General features: G+C 40.2%; 1 protein-coding gene across 4 annotated transcripts in view; it reads left to right on the top strand.

Annotated features, from left to right (window-relative positions):
- The window catches only part of Grip128 (gamma-tubulin complex component 5), a 203,977-nt gene that overhangs the window by 27,015 nt on the left and 151,635 nt on the right, over positions 1–25,327 (top strand). For 3 of the 4 annotated variants that reach the window (XM_070081180.1, XM_070081159.1, XM_070081172.1), the window contains one exon: positions 20,574–20,742. In XM_070081180.1, coding sequence (XP_069937281.1) covers positions 20,574–20,742 — 169 coding nt within the window. The remainder of the gene's footprint in view (positions 1–20,573; positions 20,743–25,327) is intronic. The other variant, XM_070081166.1, reaches the window with a different exon arrangement.

Raw genomic sequence — 25,327 nt, 5'->3', positions numbered from 1 at the left:
CCACAGATGTCCCTCTTAACATAATGATAAACGGATCACCTATCACAAAGCTCACAGAGGGAAAATTCTTAGGAATCCACCTTGATAATAGACTCAAATTTCAAACACACATACAACACATTTCCAAGAAAATCTCCAAGACCGTAGGCATACTATCGAAGATACGGTACTATGTTCCACAGTCAACCCTCCTGGCCCTATATCACTCACTCATTTACCCCTATCTCACCTATGGAATCTGTGCATGGGGCTCAACAACAATAAACCATCTCAGACCATTAATTACCCAACAAAAGGCTGCAGTCAGAATGATGATAAATTCTCACTACAGGCAGCATACTCCACCAATATTCAAAACTGTAAACTTACTCATCATACGAAACATCCATACTTATTATTGCACCTACTACATACATAGAACACTTAACTCGGATATAAACCCTCCCCTCAAACTTCTTACCAACCTCAACAGAACACATGACTACAACACAAGGCACAGATCACTCTTTGATGTTCCTTGTGTCCATCTCACACTGTAAAAACACAATGCACATAGGCCCAAAAATCTGGAATTCATTACCTGTGAATATAAAAAGAAACACTGTCTGTTTATCAATTCAAGACTCTTCTTAAAAACAACTTAATCACCCACAACTAAATAAATACTGTACTGATTAACTATCTCATAAATGTATAACCTGTGACCCTATCAAACTATGTTTTTTTGTAATTACATTACCTAATAGAATATTCCATTCTCTTGATTGCTCAGTAACTCACCAAAGGTGCTACAGATTTGTACAACTATAAAGCCTCTTATTTGAAATACTCATTTGTACTTCATATTGTAATTTGTTTACTGTAATTTTTACCACTGAATATATCATTGCTTAATTAATCTTAAGTTAATTTTAAGCCTGCTCACAATGCTCTGCTTACAAGGGACTTTTGGCATGTACACTCAACCACTGTATTTCTTTTGTACAACTATGTATCATATCCAAATAATAATAAGTAAGTAAATAAATGCACCACATAAAACAAATCCTGTAGCACGCAGTGCGTAATGAGAAAAAACTACGACCGTGTTTTTGGACTGAAACAACAACTTTGCAGCGTATTTTCATATGGTTTTTACAGTTGTATTCACAGTTTCTTGGTCTCATTTGATAGAATGGATGATATATTACAGAAATAGAGATGATTTTGATTGGTTTTAGTATTGAAATTAGCTTGAAAGTGAGCTCAAGGTAGTGGAAATGTTTGATTTTTGCTAATGTTAAAGAGTGAACAGATGATGTCACATATCCAGTACACATCAGCTGGTGGGTCCAATATACGTTCACGAATGCGCTGATATTATTTATACAATTATTACAATATTGTATAAAAGTAAATCCTCTATTTTTTGGTGTGAATAAAAATACTTTGTGAATAAAAAATCAAAATGAAATTCATCTGTTAAGCCTGGAAATGTAACAAATAAACAGAGGAAATGTTATTTTAGTGCCAGGAATGCTAGCATCATTTATTCTGGACCCTATATTGAAATTGGAATACAGTGGAACCTCAAAAATCGAACGTATCACATATTGAACGTTTCGAAAATAGGACCATTTTTTCGGACAAACTGTATCCCTACTATCGAACGCGCCCCTATTTTCGGACCGCCGGGTATGGGACCTGTCTGCCGCCCGCTCTCTGCATCCCCGCGCAGGCGCCATGAGCAGTCTAGCTTTGTTTATGCTTGAGTGAACACTAACCTGCGCTCTCATTCATGCATTTTACGATTATTTCGTTGTGTTTAGTGCTAGTGGAATAAGCTGCCATGGGCCCAAAGAAATTTTCTAGTGGTACCCCTGTGGTAAAGAAAGTGAGAAACACCATAGATGTGAAGAAGGAAATAATACAGTAGTATGAGAGTGGTGTGAGACTTGTTGAGCTTGCCAGGATGTATGGGAAAACAAGTCGACCATCAGTTCTATCCTGTCAAAGAACAAATCAAGGAAGCTGATGTTGCGAATGGTGTTAATATAGGGAGTGGATGAGGTGCCTTCTTCAAAGCTTAAGGAGATTTGTGCCAGGTGGAATGATGTCCAAATGTTTGTGAAGAAGTACCACCCTGAGCAAGCTGAAACAAGCCATCTTTGCAACAAGTTCAGTGACAGAACCATGTCCCATTTTAGGGAAATGTTAAAGAGGCGCCAGAAACAGAGGACTGTGGACAGTTATTTTGTGAGACAGGGGTCCAGTGACTCTCAAGCTGGTCCTAGTGGCATTAAAAGACAGAGGAGGGAAGTAACCCCAAAGAGGGCTTTACCTGAAGTCCTCATGGAGGGGGATTCTCCTTCCAAACACTAACCCCAACTCCCTCTCTCCTCCTCCCTATCCTCCAGATGCCATCACCAATCTTCAATAAAGGTAAATAAAAATGTTATTTTATATTACTATACATAATTAAAAACTATAGTATTTGTTGTATGTAAAACTGTAATTAATCTCTGTAAAATGTATTTTTTGTGCAAATATTTTTGGGTTTCTGGAATGGATTTGTTAGTGAGGGGCTCTTGATTTAGGGAATTGGATCTGTGCTCCAGTTCCCCGAATTAAGCCTGAATGCCTTCCACATATTCCCCCCCAGGCGCTGTATAATCCTCCGGGTTTAGCGCTTCCCCCTTGATTATAATAATAATAATCTGGAATGGATTAATTGTATTTCCATTATTTCTTATGGGAAATATTGCTTTGAATTTCAGACTTTTCGAATTTAGAACTAGCTCCTGGAATGGATTAAGTTCGACTTTTGAAGTTCCACTGTATGTATTTTGAATTTTGTGTGAAATTGGCCAAATTACCAATTTCCGATCACTTTATTGGGTAGTTGAAATAGTTGATTGGGCAATTTCTTGTGCTCAGTAGATAAAATGGAACACATACTAGCAAAATAGCTAAGAATTTGGTCTAATGGAGCAATGTAATTGGCCGAAAATAGGACTCAAAGTGGGCAAAATCGCCAATGTATAAATATCGCTAGCACAGCAGAATTCATGAGAGTATAATTTCGTCAATTTTTGATCAGATTTCATTTTTTTTTTCTTTTATTACCTTCAGAAAAAGATTCTCTACCATTTCATAATAAAAAAAATAAAGAATTTATATTCTTGAACCCTGTGGGGAATTTTCAGATTGGGGTTCTGGACCTTCAAAGGGTTAATTAACCCTTTCAGGGTTTCTGCCGTACTAGTACGGCTTACACGCAGGGGTTTTTGACGTACTAGTATGCATAAATTCTAGCGCCGTCAAATCTCACGGGAAAAGGCTGGTAGGCCTAGATGTGAGAGAATGGGTCTGTGTGGTGGGTGTGCACAGTAGGAAAACAATCTGGGACCCAGTGGTGCATTGTGGGAACACCATCTTTGTAAACAATGTCCACCATGCCTCGCGGTAAGAAGTTCCTCACTCCTCGGCGAATTGGGACACTTTTGTTCCCCAGTGACAGTTCTAATACAGATGGAAGTGCCAGTGAAGATGAGTTTCAAGGTTTTGGTGAGGTTTTGACCGGAACTAATGACCATAATATCGGTAATAGTAAGGAAAACCCAGACGACCCTCAGCCTTCCACCTCTGGTGCTGGGCCGTCTTGTTCACATTCAGTTGTGCCAGAATCAAAGAGGAAACTCCTATTTTCCCAAATCCCAGACTCAGATGTGAGCATTTGTGATGATAGTGATAGTGAATATGAACTACAAGCTCTTGAAACTAGTTCCAGTAGTGATAGTGAAGTGCAATATTCCCCAGTGAAGTGTCAGTATATACGACAATATATGCGCTCTGGTAGTGTGCCATATGCTATTCCAAGGGGAAGGAGTACATCTCGGAGTACATCCCGTGGCTGTACAACAGGAACAGACAGTGAAAATGACGATGATAGTGTTGCAATTGGGATGGAAAATGTGCATGGTAGTGGTGGTACCGGCCGTGAGGCACCAGCAGTGGGTCATGCTGCCACCCACGTTGCCACCCACGCCGCTGCCTCAGCTGATCTACAACAAAGGCCACCATCCCCCACCCACCCACCACACCAGCCTCCACAACTACAACCTCCACAACCACAACCTCCACAACCACAACCTCCACAACCACAACCACCTGTCATTGTCCAGTACCCACCAGCAGACTGCACCTGGGATTGGCAGGAAGCTGTCAATTTTGTTCCAAATCCCCACCAGTTTGATGACAGCCAAAGTGGAATGCAGCCATCCTGTACACTTGGGAACAATGCCAGTGAACTGGAATGTTTTGAGTTATTCTTTGACGAACTCCTGAATGAAAGTATTGTCGTGGAAAGCAACACATACTACGAGTACGCCATGGCGAACACAATACTTTCACCAAAATCACGTCTACACCAGTGGAAGGAGACAACTGTGGCTGAGATGTATCTTTTCTTTGCCACAATAATGCTTATGCCACATGTATATAACCACAGTGTGAAATCATACTGGTCAACAGACCGCCTGATTGCAACCCCAGGTTTCAGTGATATAATGCCAGTGAATCGATTTGTGCTAATGTTACGTATGCTTCACTTCTCAGACAAAACCAGGCCTGACAGAAACGACAGGTTATATAAGATTAGGTATGTGTTTGTGTATCTGAAAGAGAAATTCAATATGTACTTTTATCCCTTCAGGAAGCTTGTAATTGACGAGTCTTTGATTCTGTTCAAAGGAAGACTCTCTTTCAAGCAGTACATACCAAGCAAGAGGAAATGCTTTGGTATAAAGTTGTTTGTGCTTTGTGATTTTTGCAGTGGTCTGGTATTGGATATTATTGTGTACACTGAAAGTTATACATTGCAAAATACCAGGAAGTTATTGGGCATCTCTGGTGATGTTGTTAGAACAATGATGGAACCATATCTTGGTAAGGGGCATATATTATATACAGATAACTGGTACACAAGCCCCACACTCAGTGATTTTTTTGCGAGTGAACATGACAGATGTGTGGGGCACAGTGCGTGAAAATCGGAAACATATGCCCAGGTTTGACGCTGACACTCGTAGAGGTGAGGTGCAGGCGTTTGCTGCCAATGACATCATGGCATTTAGGTGGCATGACAAATGAGATGTCACACTGTTGTCATTAGTTCTCCCTAATGAAATGGCAGACACTGGCAGGCAGCATAGAGAAAGCAATGAACCCATTCTAAATCCTGCAACTGTGATGGACTACACCCTCAATATGCGTTCAGTGGACAAATGTGACATGCAGATTGGGTTTGCTGATTGTGTTCGCAAGAGTTATAAGTGGTACATAAAACTCTTTTTCCATCTTCTGGACATTTCTATGCTGAATGCTTATAATATGTATAAGATGAGGACCAGAAACAAACCACCATATGGCAAATTCTGTTTGTCTGTCATCAGACAAATAGTATTCAAGTACACCTGCAATAGACTGCCCACCAAATTTTCAACAACTTCCTTCTCGTTTGAAGCATGGTGATCACTTCCTGGTAAAACTGCCTGCTACTGCTTTCAAGAAGAAGGCTCAAAAGAGGTGTTACGTCTGTGCACATACAAGAAAACGCTCACAACAACGCAGAGACACTCGTTTTATGTGTGAAGAATGTAAAACACCACTGTGCATGACACCATGTTTCAAAGACTTCCACAGGCTGCAGAACTTCTAGAAACATTCCCTGTGACTGTATACGTGTATATAAAATATAGAAAAATAGTAATAAACAACATATCATATCGTTTGTTTGTGCAAATATTTTTTGTAAACAAAACAATGGCAACAGTGTTTACGCCCTTATTGTGTAGTATTGAAAAAGAAATAACTTACAAAATACTGATCATACTAGTCTCACAGGCCATAAAAGTTACTCGGAAAAAGAAAAATTAAAAAATAATAGAAATTAGTACATAAAGTAAATAAAAGAATACCAGGTGACGGCAGTCGGCGATGTTGCCACATGGTGCCCCTTTTTTATCATCTTCACGCCTCCATATCTTGGTAAGTATTGATGGTAAAAATTTTTTGTTTAGCCTATAATGTTCAGTAAAATAAATTCTTATTTTTTCATAGAAAAAATAATTTTTTTTTTGAAATTTGGCCGGTCCTGAGAACAAGTCTCTGACAGGGCCTGTCGACCCTGAAAGGGTTAAGTGAAATCTCACCTTAAATATGTTAGTATCATGTTTGAGTTTACTTTTCATCTCAATATTTCTCAAATTGTGTAGTCATTTTTAACCCTTTCACTGTTTGTGCCGTAGTACTACGCCAAAATTCTAGTGGCTTCAGATCTAGCGGGAGAAAGCTAGTAGGCCTACATGTAAGAGAATGGGTTTGCGTGGTCAGTGTGCGCAGTATAAAAAAAATTGGGGAACCAGTGGTGCATTGTGGGAATGCCATTTCAGTAGTCCTTGTTCAGCATGCCTAGCAGTAAGGAATACCTCACTCCCCATTGAATTTGGGACTCTTCTCTTTCCAAGTGATAGTTCTAACACAGATGGAAGTGTCATTGACGATGAATTTGATGGTTTTGAGGAGTTTGTGACCAATGCAATGCCCAGGATACCAGATGCAGATAGTGAAAAGGGAAAGCAGCTTGGGTGGTGGGGACGGCAGCTTGGGTGGTGGGAAAGGCAGATTGGATGGTAGGGAAGACATTGTGGATGGTGGGGAAGATAGTGTGGGTGGTTGGGAAGGCGGTGCATAAGTTTATTCTGGTATACATGAATACAGGTACATAGATTATCGTACATAGCAGCACATGTAAAAAAACCTAGGATAACCCAAAAAAGTCAGTGACTTATTTCCAGCATGGGTGATGGGGAAGACAGTGTGGGTGTGGGGAAGGCAGCATGGGTGTGGGGAAGGCAGCATGGATGTGGGGAAGACCATGTGAGTGGTGGGGAATTCAGTGTGGATGGTGGGGATGATGGTGTGGGGAGGGGAAGGCAGCATGGATGGTGGGGATGATGGTGTGGATGGGGAAGACAGCATGGGTGGTTGGCAAGACGGCATGTAAGTCTATTCAGGTATACACAAATACAATTACATAAACCATACCCCCGGCCGGGATTGAACCCTCGTGTCATTATGAGTACAATTACATAGATTATCATACATAGCAGCATGTGTAGAGAACCTAGGTTAACCCAAAAAAGTCACTAACTTATTTTCAGCATGGGTGGTGGGGAAGGCAGCGTGGGTGGTGGGGAAGATGGTGTGGGTGGGGAACGCAGCGTGGGTTTATTTATTTATTTATTTATTTATTTATTTATTTATTTATTTATTTATTTATTTATTTATTTATTTATTTATTTATTTTATGTTTTTGCAAACAGTAGTACATTGAGATTTTATATTTACAATAGAGAGTTGCAATGCAAAGAGAGCCTCTATTATGCCTTGGCATTATGGGCCAACTTAACATTATTGGGTTACAGACTACTTAACACTAAGGAGTAGTATATCATAGTTGTACAGTAGGATAGTAATTATTTCATAGTTGAACAGTACATTATTAATTATAAGTGAATTAAATTTGTATCAGACAAAGGATATATTCATATAGTCTAAAATACTTTTTGTGAAAACAATGGTTCAATTATATTCCTGTCAGCAATGGATAAAAGGTTCAACGTGATTGTTGAAGTTATGGTGTGGGAGTACATAGGTGAGTATGTGTGTACTGAGTATTTAGCATTTAGTCTAGGGTGATTAAGTGGCTTTTGAGAAGAGTCTTAAACTGATTTTCAGACTGGGTTACTTTAATATCTTCTGGTAATGAATTCTCTATTTTAGGGCCCTTTATGTGCATAGAGTTTTTACACAGTGTGAGATGGACATGAGGTATATCAAAAAGAGATCTGTGTCTTGTGGTCATGTGTCCTGTTTAAGTTGGTGAGGAGAAGTTTGAGTGGAGGGTTTATATTTGTGTGTATTGTTCTGTGTATGTAGTAGGCACATGAATAAGTATGGATGTTCTTAATGGTGAGCAGATTCAGACTTCTGAAAATTGGTGGAGTATGCTGGTGGGAGTGGGAATTCGTTATCATTCTTACTACTGCCTTTTGCTGGGTTATTAGGGGTTTTAGGTGATTGGATGTTGTTGATCCCCATGCACAAATTCCATATGTAAGATAAGGGTATGAGTGTATGGTACAGTGCCAGGAGAGCTGATTGTGAAACGTAGTACCTTATCTTTGATAGTATGCCTACAGTGTTGGAGATTTTCTTGGTGATTTGTTGTATGTGTGTCTGGAACTTAAGGTGGATACTTAGGAATTTTCCCTCTGTGAGTCTTGTGACTGATGATCCATTTAGCTTTATGTTAATTGGATCATTTGCAGCTTTGTTTTCAAACTGAATGAAATAGGTTTTATCAGTATTCAGGGTAAGTTTATTAGTCATCATCCAGGCAGATATTTTACGCAATTCGGCATTGACTGTGTTTGCTAGTATGACTGTGTTTGGGTGGGAAAAGACATGTAGTGTCATCTGCAAATAATATGGGTTTGAGTAGCTGTGATGTATTCGGTAGATCATTGATGTAGATGAGAAAGAGGGGTGGTCCAAGGACGCTTCCTTGTGGGACTCCTACTGTGATTGGTTGGGTGGAAGAGTTTCCATCATTTGCATACACATATTGAGTTCTGTTACTAAGGTATGATTTTAGGTAGTTGAGGGAGTGGCCTCTGATACCATAGTGCGTTAATTTGGAGTACAGCAGTTCATGGTCGACTGTATCGAAAGCTTTACGTAAATCAATGAAAATGCCCAACGGGACTTCTTTCTTTTCGAGTGCAGTATATATTAGTTCTAGCATGCGTATGATAGCATCATTTGTGCTTTTATTATTCCTGAATCCAAACTGACAAGGGTTTAATATGTTGGGTGAGACGAGGTAGGAATAGATCCGTCTATGAATTAATTTTTCAAAGATTTTAGAGAGCAGTGGTAAGTTAGATATTGGTCTATAGTTATTCAAGTCAGCTTGGTCTCCTCCTTTGTGGATCGGAGTGACCCTCGCTATTTTGAGGATTGTTGGGAAGGTAGCTGATTCAATGGATTTGTTAAAGAGCGTTGCAATAATTGGTGACAATACTTGAGAAGCTGTTTTATACATAAAAGCAGGCAAGCTGTTTATGTCTCCTGCCTTGTTTTTAAGGGTGCTTATGATGACCGTAACTTCTATGGGGTTGGTTGGAGCTAGGAATAGCGTATTTGGGTAGGTACCTATGAGGTAGTCTGATGGACGGGTGTTTACGCTTGGTATTTTGTTCGCTAGATTTTTACCTATGGTGTAAACAAGTTTTGTAAACAATGTAATGGTAACAATGTTTGTGCAGTTATTGTGTTGCAACCAGCGAGTGGATATATATACATTATGCGTTATGTTGGTTTCACAGGCCGCCACAAAAGTTACTTGAAAAAATAAAATATTAGAAACGAAAAGAAAAAAATAGAATTAAAGTAAAAATAATATTAACGAGTGAGCGGCAATCACCGATGTTGCCGTAAGCAGTTCACTTTCTGTTAACTACATGCCTCTGTCTCGGTAAGTACTGATTGCAAGTTTTTTTTCTTTGAAAGCAATCAGAAAAATATTCTTAAGATTTTGGTAAGAAAATTTTTTTTTTGTTTTTTCGAATATTTTTCGACACTGAGAGCAGGTTTGTGATCAGAGGTCTCAACAGTGAAAGGGTTAATTAACTGTCAAGGGGTTGATCTACTCATTTCCGCTAGCACTCACCATACCATGTTGATCAACACTATTTTTCCTGCATTCAAATTTGGCGCCATAGATCTGATATGCCTAGGCAGTATAGAATGGTTCTGCATACTCAGTGTGAGCAATATTAAAAAAAAAATCTGGGACCACGTAATACCATGTGGGAACACCAGTTCAGTTGAGCACCAGCTAGAGCAGAGAGCATGGCAAATCTTAAGGATTCACTAACGCCATGTATTAACACTCTCCTTTTCGAGGAAAGTGATGTTGACCCTGAGTTTAGCGGCTTTGAGATGGATGTGGCTGTGAGTGATCAAGGAAATATCAGAAACCTCACTGATAACTCAGATGACCCATGTGCAACATTCATGCCACTGCCTTTCATTTTTTATACCACTAGTAGTAGCATCCTACCAGAATGTCCTATCAACAGTGAGTCAGAGTTAGTAGAGGAAGGGAGAGAGAGAGAGGATTCTGCAACATGTATTACCTATTTGTCTGGCTGATGATCAGGTTCATGAGCGAATCATTAAAGTACAGTAGGGCTCTGGTTTACGGTGTTTCACTTCTTGGTGATTCACTCTTACAGCAGTTTCAGATTATACCTAAATATTTCTTTATACAGCAGTGATTTGCTATTATGTCATGATGCTCCCAGCTGGGCGTCTGTGCTTCATTTTCTTGCTGTTTTTTGTCATCCGTGAGCTCCTCATCTCTCCCGATTCTGTCTGGAATTTGATGGCATCTAAGGGTAGTTGTGATAAAAAGAGGAGTCATAAGGCTCTTCAAGTGAAAAGTTAGATATGATTAAACTCGGTGAACAAGGTACAGTATTGTTACACCCTTTTGTTCATTTTGTTCATTTTCTTCTTATTATCACAATGGTATACTATTACATGTTATTTTTGCCATTTCACTTAATATTATATTCAGGAGTAATTCCATTAGTAGCTAAAATGGATTTACTCGACTTTATAATATTATCTGGTCGTATTACTTAGCTTTGTATTTAGATAGGTCATTTAATTAGTGTCAACTGCTGGTGACCTGGCCAAGCACCAGTAGGTGTTTTGAGCTGCTCGACCTCTGCTCCGACCGAGGCAAAGTGGGCTGGTAAAGCCTCACAGAGTTCAGTTCTTACCTTCCTCACCTCTCGTGAGGGAAGCTCCCTGATTCCTGGATTTAAACTTCTGGTCCCACATGAGGTTCCCTAGTGACCCTCCAGTACCTCGGACGGTATCTGACAGAAACGTCTCAGACGAAGTGTGTGTTGCTGTTTTGGAGACGCTGGTGATTGTCTCTAGCTCTGCTAGGAGTGAATTTAAGCAGTATTGGTTCAAAGAGGACGGTGAAAAAGTCATGGGAGACAGACTCGCCTCAAAATTCCTTTAAGTGTAAAATATTCCTAATCTCACTTAGTATATTATGAAAGTTGAATAAGAGTGAATTATTATTGAAGTGTTACGTCTTCTGTCTCATTTGGATTGAGTTAAGTAAAGTGTTATTAAGTGAAGAGAAGGTGTTATGATACTAGAGCCGTTCAGTACTATAATCAAGATAATACTGTGTATTATCTTTTATTGAACTTAAGTGTAAATTTCATGAGTACTCTGTTTTATGGTGCGACCTTTTTAAAGTTAATATAAAACCCTTCTATGGTTTATTAAGAAACTTAATAAAGAAACGGAAAGAAACATTGTGATTGTTTACTACTGAACCCTTGAATGATTTCATCTAGAACAGGATATTCAGTCCTGTTTATTTGTTGCAAGAAAGGGCTAAACAGGCTTAAGTAGTGGCCCTGTACGCAACAAGTATGTTTGTCTCAAATGGCACGTAATCTTGGCTTGGCTCGTCAAAGTTAGTAAAATTGAACTCTAAGGAGAAAGTATTGAAGTTAATTAAAATGCTGCATCAGTGAACACTAAAGTTATAAGACAGCATGATAACCTTATTGCTGACGTGGAAAAACTTTTACTGGTGTGGATTGAAGATCAAACTAGTCACATGTCTTAAAGCTGATCCATTATCCAGTCCAAGGCTGAAGGCTGAGAGATTTGAGGAAACTGGTGAAGATAAATTCAAAGTTAGCAGAGGCTTGTTTCAAAGGTTTAACCCCTTGACTGTCGAAACCCCAAATTCTGAGGTGTGTCTGGTGTTGAAACATTTTTGAAAAAAAAAAAAAAATTTCTTATGAAATGATAGAGAATCTTTTCTTGATGGTAATGACATGAAAAGAACGAAATTTGATGGAAAACTTATGGAATTACTCTCTCACAAAGTTAGCGACCTCGGCGATATTTATGAATCGGCGATTTCACCCACTTTGAACCTTATTTTCGGCTAATTCCATTGTTCCAGTCGACCAAACTCATAGCTATTTCTTTAGAACTCCATTTGTTCTATCGACTGAGTACAAGAAACTCCCCATTTACCGATTTCAACTACCCAATAACGTGGTAGGAAATTTGCAATTTGGCCAATTTCATGCAAATTAAAAAATATACCAATTTCAAAATAGGGTCCAGAATGAACAATACGGACATTCCTGGCTCTAAAACAACATTTTCTTTGTTCATCAGTCACGTCTCCAGGCCCCTCTGATATTACTCTTGCTTTCTGTTTTGAATTTTTATTCAAACAAAAAATAGAAGATTTAGTGTTATGCAGACTACTGCAATATTGTAATAATTGTATAAATAATGTCAACCCATTCATGACTGCATATTAGAATGGCTAGTTGGACATATATTGGACAATGACATCATTTGTTTACTTTTGAACCGGCAAAAATCAAACATTTTCCCTACTTTGAGCTCCATTTCAAGGTTCTTTTCATAGGAAAAACCAATCAGAATCACCTCAATTTCTATAATATGTTTTCCATTCTATCAAATGAGACCAAGAAAACGAGAATACAACCATAAATACTATCTGAAAATACACCACAAAGTCGGCGTTTTAATCCAAAAACAACGGTCGGAGTTTTTTTCTCATGCACTGCATGCTGCAGGATTTTTTTTGTATGGTGTACATTGACCACACAGACCCATTCTCTCACATGTGGGCCTACAAGCTTTCTCCTGCTTGATTTGAAGCTTCTAGAATTTATGAGTATACAGTGGACCCCCGCCTTACGATCAGCTTCCAATGCGACCAATTATGTAAGTGCTTTTGTATGTGTATTTTTGGGGATCTGAAACGGACTAATCTAATTCACAATACGTATTCCTTATGGGAACAAATTCGTTCGGTAACGGCACCTGAACATACTTCTGGAATGAAATTATATCGTAAGGCAGGGGTCCACTGTATATACATCAAACACGGTGCTCGTATATGTCCAAAACAGTCAAAGGGTTAAGGAAAGAAGCCAACTTCATAACATCAAAGTGCAGGGTGAAGCAGCTAGCACTGACACTGTAGCTGCAGAAAATAATCCACATGAGCTAGCTGGGATAATTAAATGTAGTGCATATACCAAGCAACAGATTTTTAATGTTGATGAAACTGCTTGGAACGGAAACATTGCCACAATAAAATGTCACATTAGTTGCACTTGTGTCACTTTACAATCCAGTCTGAGGGACATAAGGTGATAATTGCAGTAATGTACAACCCACCACAGAACTGCAGGAGGCCAAGAGAAGAATATGATGAGAGCAACAGAGCAATGATCAACACACTAGCCGAGGTGGCCAGGAGAGCACACATGGGGGAGCAAAGTTACTAGTTATGGGTGATTTCAATCACAAGGAGATTGACTGGGAAAACCTGGAGCCCCATGGGGGTCCCGAAACATGGAGAGCCAAGATGATGGATGTGGTACTGGAGAACCTCATGCATCAACATGTTAGAGACACTACCAGAGAGAGAGGAGAGGATGAACCAGCAAGGTTGGACCTTGTATTCACCATGAGTAGTTCGGACATCGAGGGTATCATGTATGAAAGGCCCCTGGGAGCTAGTGATCATGTGGTTCTGTGCTTCGACTACATAGTTGAGCTCCAAGTGGAGAGAGTAGCAGGAATAGGCTGGGAAAAACCAAACTACAAAAGGGGGAACTACTCAGGCATGAGGAACTTCCTTCAAGACATTCAGTGGGAGAGGGAACTGACAGGAAAACCAGTACAAGAAATGATGGACTATGTAGCAACAAAATGAAAGGAGGCAGAGGAGAGGTTTGTTCCCAAGGGAAACAGAAATAATGGGAAGAACAGAACGAGTCCTTGGTTCACCCAAAGGTGTAGGGAGGCAAAAACTAGGTGTACTAGAGAATGGAAAAGGTACAGAAGACAGAGAACTCAGGAAAATAAAGAAATCAGCCGAAGAGCCAGAAACGAATATGCACAGATAAGAAGGGAGGCTCAGAGACAATATGAAAATGACATAGCATCAAAAGTAAAGACTGACCCGAAGCTGTTGTACAGCCACATCAGGAGGAAAACAACAGTCAAGGACCAGGTAATCAGACTGAGGAAGGGTGATGGGGAATTCACAAGAAACGACCGAGAGGTATGTCAGGAGCTCAACACAAGATTTAAACAGGTATTTACAGTGGAAACCAGTAGGACTCCAAGAAATCAGAACAGGGGGGCACACCAGCAAGTGCTGGATGAGGTACATATAACCAAGGAGGAGGTGAAGAAGCTGCTATGCGAACTTGACACCTCAAAGGCGGTGGGACCAGACAACATCTCTCCATGGGTCCTTAAAGAGGGAGCAGAGATATTGTGTGAGCCATTAACAAAGATCTTCAACACATCATAGTGTATAGTATGCAAGGTCATGGAGAAGATCATCAGGAGGAGAGTGGTGGGGCACCTGGAAAGAAACAAGTGTATAATTGACAACCAGCACGGTTTCAGGGAAGGAAAATCCTGTGTCACAAACCTACTAGAGTTTTATGACAAGGTGACAGAAGTAAGACAAGAGAAAGAGGGGTGGATCGACTGCGTATTTTTGGACTGCAAGAAGGCTTTCGACACAGTTCCTCACAAGAGGTTACTGCAAAAGCTAGAGGACCAGGCACACATAACAGGAAAGGCACTGCAATGGATCAGAGAATATCTGACAGGGAGGCAACAACGAGTCATGGTACGCGACGAGGTGTCAGAGTGGGCGCCTGTGACAAGTGGGGTTCCACAGGGGTCAGTCCTAGGACCTGTGCTGTTCTTGGTATACGTGAACGACATAACGGAAGGGATAGACTCAGAAGTGTCCTTGTTTGCAGACGATGTGAAGTTAATGAGAAGAATCGAATTGGACGAGGATCAGGCAGGACTACAAAGAGATCTGGACAGGCTACAAGCCTGGTCCAGCAACTGGCTCCTTGAATTTAACCCTGCCAAATGCAAAGTCATGAAGATTGGGGAAGGGCAAAGAAGACCGCAGACACAATATAGTTTAGATGGCCAAAGACTGCAAACCTCACTCAAGGAAAAAGATCTGGGGGTGAGTATAACACCGAGCATATCTCCTGAGGCGCACATCAATCAGATAACTGCTGCAGCATACGGGCGCCTGGCAAACCTACGGATAGCGTTCCGATACCTCAGTAAGGATTCGTTTAAGACTCTGTACACCATCTACGTCAGGCCCACACTGGAGTATGCAGCACCAGTTTGGAATCCACACCTAGTCAAGCACGTCAAGAAATTAGAGAAAGTGCAAAGGTTTGCAACAAGACTAGTCCCAGAGCTACGGGGATTGTCCTATGAAGAAAGGTTGAGGGAAATCGGCCTGACGACACTGGAGGCCAGGAGGGTCAGGGGAGACATGATAACGACATATAAAATACTGCGCGGAATAGACGAGGTGGACAAAGACGGGATGTTCCAGAGATGGGACAGACACAAGAGGTCACAATTGGAAGTTGAAGACTCAGATGAATGAAAGTGATGTTAGGAAGTATTTCTTCAGTCATAGAGTAGTCAGGCCATGGAATAGCCTAGAAAGTGATGTGGTGGAGGCAGGAACCATACATAGTTTTAAGGCGAGGTATGATAGAGCTCATGGGGCAGGGAGAGAGAGGACCTAGTAGCAATCAGCGAAGAGGCGAGGCCAGGAGCTGTGACTCGACCCCTGCAACCACAAATAGGTGAGTACACACACTTGTGCATTGCTTCCATTATTCATGGTTCACTTTATTCCTCGATTTGTTACCCTCTTGGATCTTACTTTCACCCATACATAAAGCAATTTATCATTAGGTTTCAGTTTTTCTTTTGAAATTGGCCTCAGGAGTAGATCTACATTCACCATGTTTCCATTCACCAGGACTTTCATGTTCATATTCATTCCATTGAGGAGTGTTTGTTTCCCTCACAGGGATTCTCCGATAGATAATATAGAGGTTAATGAAAAGCTTAACAAAGTTAAGGTCACCAGTTTTCACGCTGCAAATTATGTGGGGCTAAAGGATTACTTGAGAAGTATAAACTGGGGATGACCTGATTAGGGACTATCATGAGGGAGACCAGATAGCTGGTGGTAATGGTTGCCAAAGCATTGTACAAGCTGGCCAAGCTGCATATACAGTGGACCCTCGTTTTTCATAATTAATTCATTCCAGAGAGTATGACTGTTATCGAAATGGAAGATTTGCGAATCCATTTTCCCCATAAGAAATAATGTAAATCCAATTAATTCGTTCCAGACACCCAGAAGTATCAAAAAAATTTTTTTTTTACCTTAAAGATAGATTTACATGCACAAAAGAATGAACATTCAACATGACAGTTACCTTTACTGAAGGCTGTTGTCGATGAATGGAAGACAGGGAGGAGGAGAGAGGGAAGAGAGGCTATTGTTTGGAAGGGGAATCCCCCTCTATAAGGACTCTAGTTCACTTCAGGGGTCACTTCTCTAGTCATTTCCCTAGATTAAATATAGATTTACATTCAGAAAAGAATACCAGATAAATGTAAAGCACTAATAAAATGTATAAATGAACATTTAACATCACACTTACCTTTATTGAAGACTCTTGTTTGTGCATGGCAGAGGGAGGGGAGGCGAGTTTATTGTTGGAGAATGACACTAATATCAACTCTACAGCTTATTTATATATCACAATTCACCTAATATGTCATAAACAATATTAATAACATAGAAACATGGAATATACTCTAGAATGAATAAAATAAGTCATTATGTATGTCACGAGAGGTGTTGTGTTGTTGTTCGGTGTATAAGGGCCACTGAGAGCATAAGCCGTCCATAATGGTGATGAAGCAGCAGCTGAGGCAGCGGTTTCTGTAGCCCTGTATAACTCCAACAACATTAGAGGAGTTAGTAGAATTGCTGAATCACTGAAGAAGGCACGCTCTACCACCATCACAACTGCTACCATCCTCTACCACCATCAGTACCACCTTCTACCACTATCACAACTGCTACCACCCTCTACCACCATCACTACCACCCTCTACCACTATCACTATGACCCTCTACCACTATCACTACCACCCTCTACCACTATCATAACTGCTACTACCCTCTACCACTATCACAACAGCTACCATCACTACCACCCTCTACCACTATCACAACTGCTACCTCTCTACCACCACCACTTTCGTATTTTTCTACAAACTTTTTCTTAAATTATATGTGTTTCTCACATTCTTTACCAAAGGGCTGGCACTAGAAGCTTTCTTTGAAGCTATGGTGGCTTATTTAACAGTTGCAAGCACTAAAACGAATGGAATACATGTATTATGAAATGTATCGTATGAACTCGTGGGATCATCCTCGCTTACTGATAAACAATGGCACACTGGCTGGGAATGGAGTGTGAGGCTGCTCAGGGCCATGCATACGTGTCCTGGAGTTTACCTGGAGAGAGTTCCAGGGGTCAACGCCCCCGCAGCCCGGTCTGTGACCAGGCCTCCTGGTGGATCAGAGCGTGATCAACCAGGCTGTTACCGCTGGCTGCACGCAAACCAATGTACGAGCCACAGCCCGGCTGGTCAGGAACCGACTTTAGGTGCTTGTCCAGTGCCAGCTTGAAGACTGCCAGGGGTCTGTTGGTAATCCCCCTTATGTATGCTGGGAGGCAGTTGAACAGTCTTGGGCCCCTGACACTTATTGTATGGTCTCTTAACGTGCTAGTGACACCCCTGCTTTTCATTGGGGGATGTTGCATCATCTGCCAAGTCTTTTGCTTTCGTAGTGAGTGATTTTCGTGTGCAAGTTTGGTACTAGTCCCTCTAGGATTTTCCAGGTGTATATAATCATGTATCTCTCCCCCCTGCGTTACAGGGAATACAGGTTTAGGAACCTCAAGCGCTCCCAGTAATTGAGGTGTTTTATCTCCGTTATGCGCGCCGTGAAGGTTCTCTGTACATTTTCTAGGTCAGCAATTTCACCTGCCTTGAAAGGTGCTGTTAGTGTGCAACAATATTCCAGCCTAGATAGAACAAGTGACCTGAAGAGTGTCATCATGGGCTTGGCCTCCCTAGTTTTGAAGGTTCTCATTATCCATCCTGTCATTTTTCTAGCAGATGCGATTGATACAATGTTATGGTCCTTGAAGGTGAGATCCTCCGACATGATCACTCCCAGGTCTTTGACGTTGGTGTTTCGTTCTATTTTGTGGCCAGAATTTGTTTTGTACTCTGATGAAGATTTAATTTCCTCGTGTTTACCATATCTGAGTAATTGAAATTTCTCATCGTTGAACTTCATATTGTTTTCTGCAGCCCACTGAAAGATTTGGTTGATGTCCACCTGGAGCCTTGCAGTGTCTGCAATGGAAGACACTGTCATGCAGATTCGGGTGTCATCTGCAAAGGAAGACACGGTGCTGTGGCTGACATCCTTGTCTATGTCAGATATGAGGATGAGGAACAAGATGGGAGCGAGTACTGTGCCTTGTAGAACAGAGCTTTTTACCGTAGTTGCCTCGGACTTTACTCTGTTGACGACTACTCTCTGTGTTCTGTTAGTGAGGAAATTATAGATTCATCGACAGACTTTTCCTGTTATTCCTTTAGCACGCATTTTGTGTGCTATTACGCCATGGTCACACTTGTCTTCTAGTGCATTTAGGACCTTGTCGTAGTGATCCAATAGTTGAGACAGACAGTCTGACAGACAGACAGACTAGTCTGAGACAAACGACTATTTGCAAGTCAACGACGATTTTCGAGTCAATGTTTTGACAAAATAAACTTTACGATTTTCGAAACTTACGACTTTCGAGGCTTAAGAAAAACGAGGGTCCACTGTATTCGTAATAGAGAATTTAGATCAAACATGAGTGACCCTAAATTGATAAACAGACTCAAGCATCTCTTGGATAAAAAAAAATGGTCATCATTTAGAAATGAATGAAAAGAGGTGAGGGTCACCTTATTGAAAGGAGAAGTCAAAAAGAAAAAAAGGAATAAGGAAAGCCAAAAGAAGATATGAAATCAAGATTGCAAGGGAATCAAAGACCAGTCCTAAGGGTTTCTTTCAGGTACATATAGGAATAAGATTAGGGAAAAGATAGGCCCACTAAAATGTAACTTGGATCAGCTTACTGTTACTAATAAATTTCTGTAATATATACCATTTTCCTAGGTAGTAGGTTGGTAGACAGCAACCCCCCAGGGAGGTACTACTGTTCTGCCAAGCGAGTGTAAAACGAAAGCCTGTAATTGTTTTACATGATTGTAGGATTGCTGGTGTCTTTTGTCTGTCTCATAAATATGCAAGATTACAGGTACGTCTTGCTACTTCTACTTACACTTAGGTCACACTACACATACATATACAAGCATATATATATACACACCCTTCTGGGTTTTCTGCTATTTTTCTTTCTAGTTCTTGTTCTTGTTTATTTCCCCTTATCTCCATGGGGAAGTAGAACAGAATTCTTCCTCCGTAAGCCATGCGTGTTGTAAGAGGCGACTAAAATGCCGGGGGCAAGGGGCTAGTAACCCTTTCTCTTGTATAAATTACTAAATTTAAAATGAGAAACTTTGGTTTTTCTTTTTGGGCCACCCTGCCTTGGTGGGATACTGCCAGTTTGTTGAAAGATGATGATGATATACCATTTTCCTCATTTTTTGGTTTATTACAGAGGATGCAAACAAAATCCTAGAAATTAATAATTATAATGGTCAGAACAATAAATTATGTAATATCAAAGTCACTATTGACGTGGTTCTCAAACAACTAGATAGGTTGAAGGTAAGTCACTTGAGCTCTGATGACCTGTTTTCAAAAGTTCTAAAGGAATGTAAGGAGGAACTTAGCAAACCATGAGCTAGTCTCTTCAGTAGATCACTACAAACAAATATCTAGATAAATGAGAAATTTGATACCCATTTACAAAGTGGGAGATAGGTCCTTAGTGTCAAATTATAGACCAATCAGTCTAATCTCGGTTGTGGGAAAGTTGATGGTGACCCTGAATTGCATCAGCAATTCAAAGCCACCTTGAAAGATATAATTTGATTGGTGAATTTCAGCATGGTTTTACTAAGGGGCATTCTCACCTTACAGATTAACTAACCTTGCATTCATTCTAGCCACTGTCTCACACACTTACATTCTACCCACTGCCTCACACACTTGTATTCTACCCACTGCCTCATGCACTTATATTCTACTCGCTGCCTCACACACTTTTCCCACATCATCCTCAGGCTCTCTGTAGTTTGTTTTTCTCATACTGAAGGAGGGGCCTACACTAAGGCCAAAATATACACTACTACTTCCTTCTGTTTTATTTTTCCATGTAGGTTTGTTTATGCCACACTGTACAGTATTAAATATGAAACAGCTTTTTCATAAATGTTCTTAAATTATTTTTTTCTTCTAGGGAGGAAGAACAAGGTTTGAGGGGCTTGTATCAACACTTGACGGAATGGGAAGTGATGAGGGAGGTACTATGGGTCTTGTTGTGCCCAGTGCCTTCACATATATTCATTTTAAATAAGAAAGGCTCATTCACCTTGAAGCAGAATATATCACTTGGAAGTTTAACACCGGTGAGTAAGTATGTCTAGCACTGACTTGCCATTTTTATAAGGTTAATTGTTAAAATACACTCTGTTATCACCAAGTCTTCATTGGTTGACCAGTGAAGCATGTTAAATACTGTACCAATATTAAGTCACATCAACCCTTTCGATGTCTTGTACCTAGATCTACATTGACGCCAGGGTTGCTTATGTACGTCTATGTTTTGAGCTCAGCTCACCTCAGATAAGCTGTGAATTGTAAATTTTGGCCTAAACATTATAGAATGAGTTTCAGTGGTAAGTGTGCATGGTATAAAAAAAAAGTCCTTCCCCTCCCATGTGGTGCATGATGGCAAAAACAAACCTCTGACCTTGTAAATAACAAAAAAAAGGCACAATACCGTGACTGGAACGATACACAAATAACCCGCACATAGAAGAGAGGAGCTCACGACGACGTTTCGGCCCGACTTGGACCACTTACAAAGTCACACTAACGAGAAGTAGAGCAGGATGGGTATATATATGCCTATATATACCCGTCCTGCTCAACTTCTCATTAGTGTGACTTTGTAAATGGTCCAAGTCGGATCAAAACGTCGTCGTAAGGTTCTCTCTTCTATATGCGGGTTATTTGTGTATCGTTCCAGTCACGGTATTGTGCCTTTTTTTGTTATTTACAAGGTCAGAAGTTTGTTTTTGCCATCATGCATCATATGGGAGGGGAAGGACTCTTTTTTTTTTTTTTATACCATGCACACTTACCACTGAAATTCATTCCATAATGTTTAGGCCAAAATGTGGAAAATATAATGCTCAAATATTATGTGGAAAACATAATACTCAAATAGAGATTATTTTTGTTGGTTTGAGGACTGGAAGTACAGTGGACCCCCGCTTAACGATCACCTCCCAATGCGACCAATTATGTAAGTGTATTTATGTAAGTGCGTTTGTACGTGTATGTTTGGGGGTCTGAAATGGACTAATCTACTTAACAATATTCCTTATGGGAACAAATTCGGTCACTACTGGCACCTGAACATACTTCTGGAATGAAAAAATATCGTTAATCGGGGGTCCACTGTTGCTTGAAATTGGGCTCAGAGTAGCAGAAATATTAAATTTTTGATGATTTTCTGGGAGATGAGTAAGGTCCCTTACACCCCCAGTCTCTAGACTTGCTTCAATTATTGCATTGGCATAAACCATGACCAATTATTCCTGGTTATATTTTATTATCCAGGAAATAAGGTGTGTGATGAATTCAGAATGAAGAACGAGCAATATAGGAGAGGCCTGAGGGTGTTATTAATGAATACATTTCCAAACTCATCCACTAACCTTTGCAATTTTTCTTTAGAATCTCCCATAAGCACAGTATCATCAGCAAAAAGTAACTGTGTCAATTCCCATTTTGAATTTGATTCCCCATAATTTAATCCCACCCCTCTCCCGAACACCCTAGCATTTACTTCTTTTACAACCCCATCTATAAATATATTAAACAACCATGGTGACATTACACATCCCTGTCTAAGACCTACTTTTACCGGGAAGTAGTCTCCCTCTCTTCTACACACCCTAACCTGAGCCTCACTATCCTCATAAAAACTCTTAACAGCATTTAGTAACTTACCACTTATTCCATATACTTGCAACATCTGCCACATTGCTCTTCTATCCACTCTATCATATGCCTTTTCTAAATCCATAAATGCAATAAAAACTTCCCTACCTTTATCTAAATACTGTTCACATATATGCTTAAATGTAAACGCTTGATCTACACATTCCCTACCCACTCTGAAGCCTCCCTGCTCATCCGCAATCCTACATTCTGTCTTACCTCTAATTTTTTCAATTATAACCCTACCGTATACTTTTCCTGGTATACTCAGTAAACTTATTCCTCTATAATATTTACAATCTCTTTTGTCCCCTTTCCCTTTATGTAAAGGGACTATACATGCTCTCTGCCAATCCCTAGGTACCTTCCCATCTTTCATACATTTATTAAACAAAAGTACCAACCACTCCAACACTATATCCCCCCCCTGCTTTTAACATTTCTGTCATGATCCCATCAGTTCCAGCTGCTTTACCCCCTTTCATTCTACGTAATGCCTCACGTACCTCCACCACACTTACATTCTGCTCTTCTTCACTCCTAAAAGATGGTATACCTCCCTGGCCAGTGCATGAAATTAGTGCCTCCCTTTCTTCCTCAACATTTAAAAGTTCCTCAAAATATTCTCGCCATCGACCTAATACCTCCCTCTCCCCATCTACTAACTCCCCTACTCTGTTTTTAACTGACAAATCCATACTTTCCCTAGGCTTTCTTAACTTGTTTAACTCACTCCAAAAATTTTTCTTATTTTCATTAAAATTTCTTTACAGTGCCTCTCCCACTCTATCATCCGCTCTCCTTTTGCACTCTCTCACCACTCTCTTCACCTTTCTTTTACTCTCCATATACTCTGCTCTTCTTATAACACTTCTGGTTTGTAAAAACCTCTCATAAGCTACCTTTTTCTCTTTTATCACACCCTTTACTTCATCATTCCACCAGTCACTCCTCTTTCCTCCTGCCCCCACCCTCCTATAACCACAAACTTCTGCCCCACATTCTAATACTGCATTTTTAAAACTATTCCAACCCTCTTCAAACCCCCCCCCCCCCCCCCCACTACTCATCTTTGCACTAGCCCACCTTTCTGCCAATAGTCGCTTATATCTCACCCGAACTTCCTCCTCCCTTAGTTTATACACTTTCACCTCCCTCTTACTTGTTGTTGCCACCTTCCTCTTTTCCCATCTACCTCTTTCTCTAACTGTAGCTACAACTACATAATGATCCAATATATCAGTTGCCCCTCTATAAACATTTACATCCTGGACCCTACCCATCAACCTTTTATCCACCAATACATAATCTAACAAACTACTTTCATTACGTGCTACATCATACCTTGTATATTTATGTATCCTCTTTTTCATAAAATATGTATTACTTATTACCAAATTTCTTTCTACACATAGCTCAATTAAAGGCTCCCCATTTACATTTACCCCTGGCACCCCAAATTTACCTACTACTCCCTCCATAACATTGTTACCCACTTTAGCATTGAAATCCCCAACCACCATTACTCTCACACTTGATTCAAAACTCCCCATGCATTCACTCAATATTTCCCAAAATCTCTCTCCTCTACACTTCTCTCTTCTCCAGGTGCATACACGCTTACTATAACCCACTTTTCACATCCAATCTTTATTTTACTCCACATAATCCTTGAATTAATACATTTGTAGTCCCTCTTTTCCTGCCATAGCTTATTTTTCAACATTATTGCTACTCCTCCTTTAGCTCTAACTCTATTTGAAATCCCTGACCTTATCCCATTTATTCCTCTCCATTGAAACTCTCCCACCCCCTTCAGCTTTGTTTTACTTAAAGCCAGGACATCCAGCTTCTTCTAATTCATAACATCCACAATCATCTCTTTCTTATCATTTGCACAACATCCACACACATTCAGACTTCCCACTTTGACAGTTTTCTTCTTTTTCTTTTTAGTAATCTTTACAGGAAAAGGGGGTTACTAGCCCATTGTTCCCGGCATTTTAGTTGACTTTTACAACACACATGGCTTACGGAGGAAAGATTCTTATTTCACTTCCCCATGGATATAAAAGGAAAAGTAATAAGACCAAGACCTATTAAGATAAAATCAAAGAAAACTCAGATGAGTGTGTATAAATAAATGTGTACATGTATGTGTAGTGTGACCTAAGTGTAAGTAGAAGTAGCAAGACATGCCTGTAATCTTGCATATTTATGAGACAGACAAAAGACACCAGCAATCCTACCATCATGTAAAACAATTACAGGCTTTCGTTTTGCACTCACTTGGCAGGACGGTAGTACCTCCCTGGGTGGTTGCTGTTTACCAACCTACATACATACATACATACACATATATATATATTTTTTTTTTTTTTTTTTCAACAAGTTGGTCGTCTCCCACCGAGGCAGGGTGACCCAAAAAAGAAAGAAAATCCCCAAAAAGAAAATACTTTCATCATCATTCAACACTTTCACCACACTCACACATTATCACTGCTTTTGCAGAGGTGCTCAGAATACAACAGTTTAGAAGCATATACGTATAAAGATACACAACAAGTTGGTCGTCTCCCACCGAGGCAGGGTGACCCAAAAAAGAAAGAAAATCCCCAAAAAGAAAATACTTTCATCATCATTCAACACTTTCACCACACTCACACATTATCACTGCTTTTGCAGAGGTGCTCAGAATACAACAGTTTAGAAGCATATACGTATAAAGATACACAACATATCCCCCCAAACTGCCAATATCCCAAACCCCTCCTTTAAAGTGCAGGCATTGTGCTTCCCATTTCCAGGACTCAAGTCCGACTATAAGAAAATAACCGGTTTCCCTAAATTCCTTCACTAAATATTACCCTGCTCACACTCCAACAGATCGTCAGGTCCCAAGTATCATTCGTCTCCATTCACTCCTATCTAACACGCTCATGCACGCTTGCTGGAAGTCCAAGCCCCTCGCCCACAAAACCT

This window comes from Cherax quadricarinatus, chromosome 6 (assembly GCF_038502225.1).
Source record: "Cherax quadricarinatus isolate ZL_2023a chromosome 6, ASM3850222v1, whole genome shotgun sequence".
NCBI classification, from domain to species: Eukaryota; Metazoa; Arthropoda; class Malacostraca; order Decapoda; family Parastacidae; genus Cherax; species Cherax quadricarinatus.
Note: the sequence above shows the minus strand (reverse complement) of the source record. Positions and strands in the feature narration are given on the sequence as shown.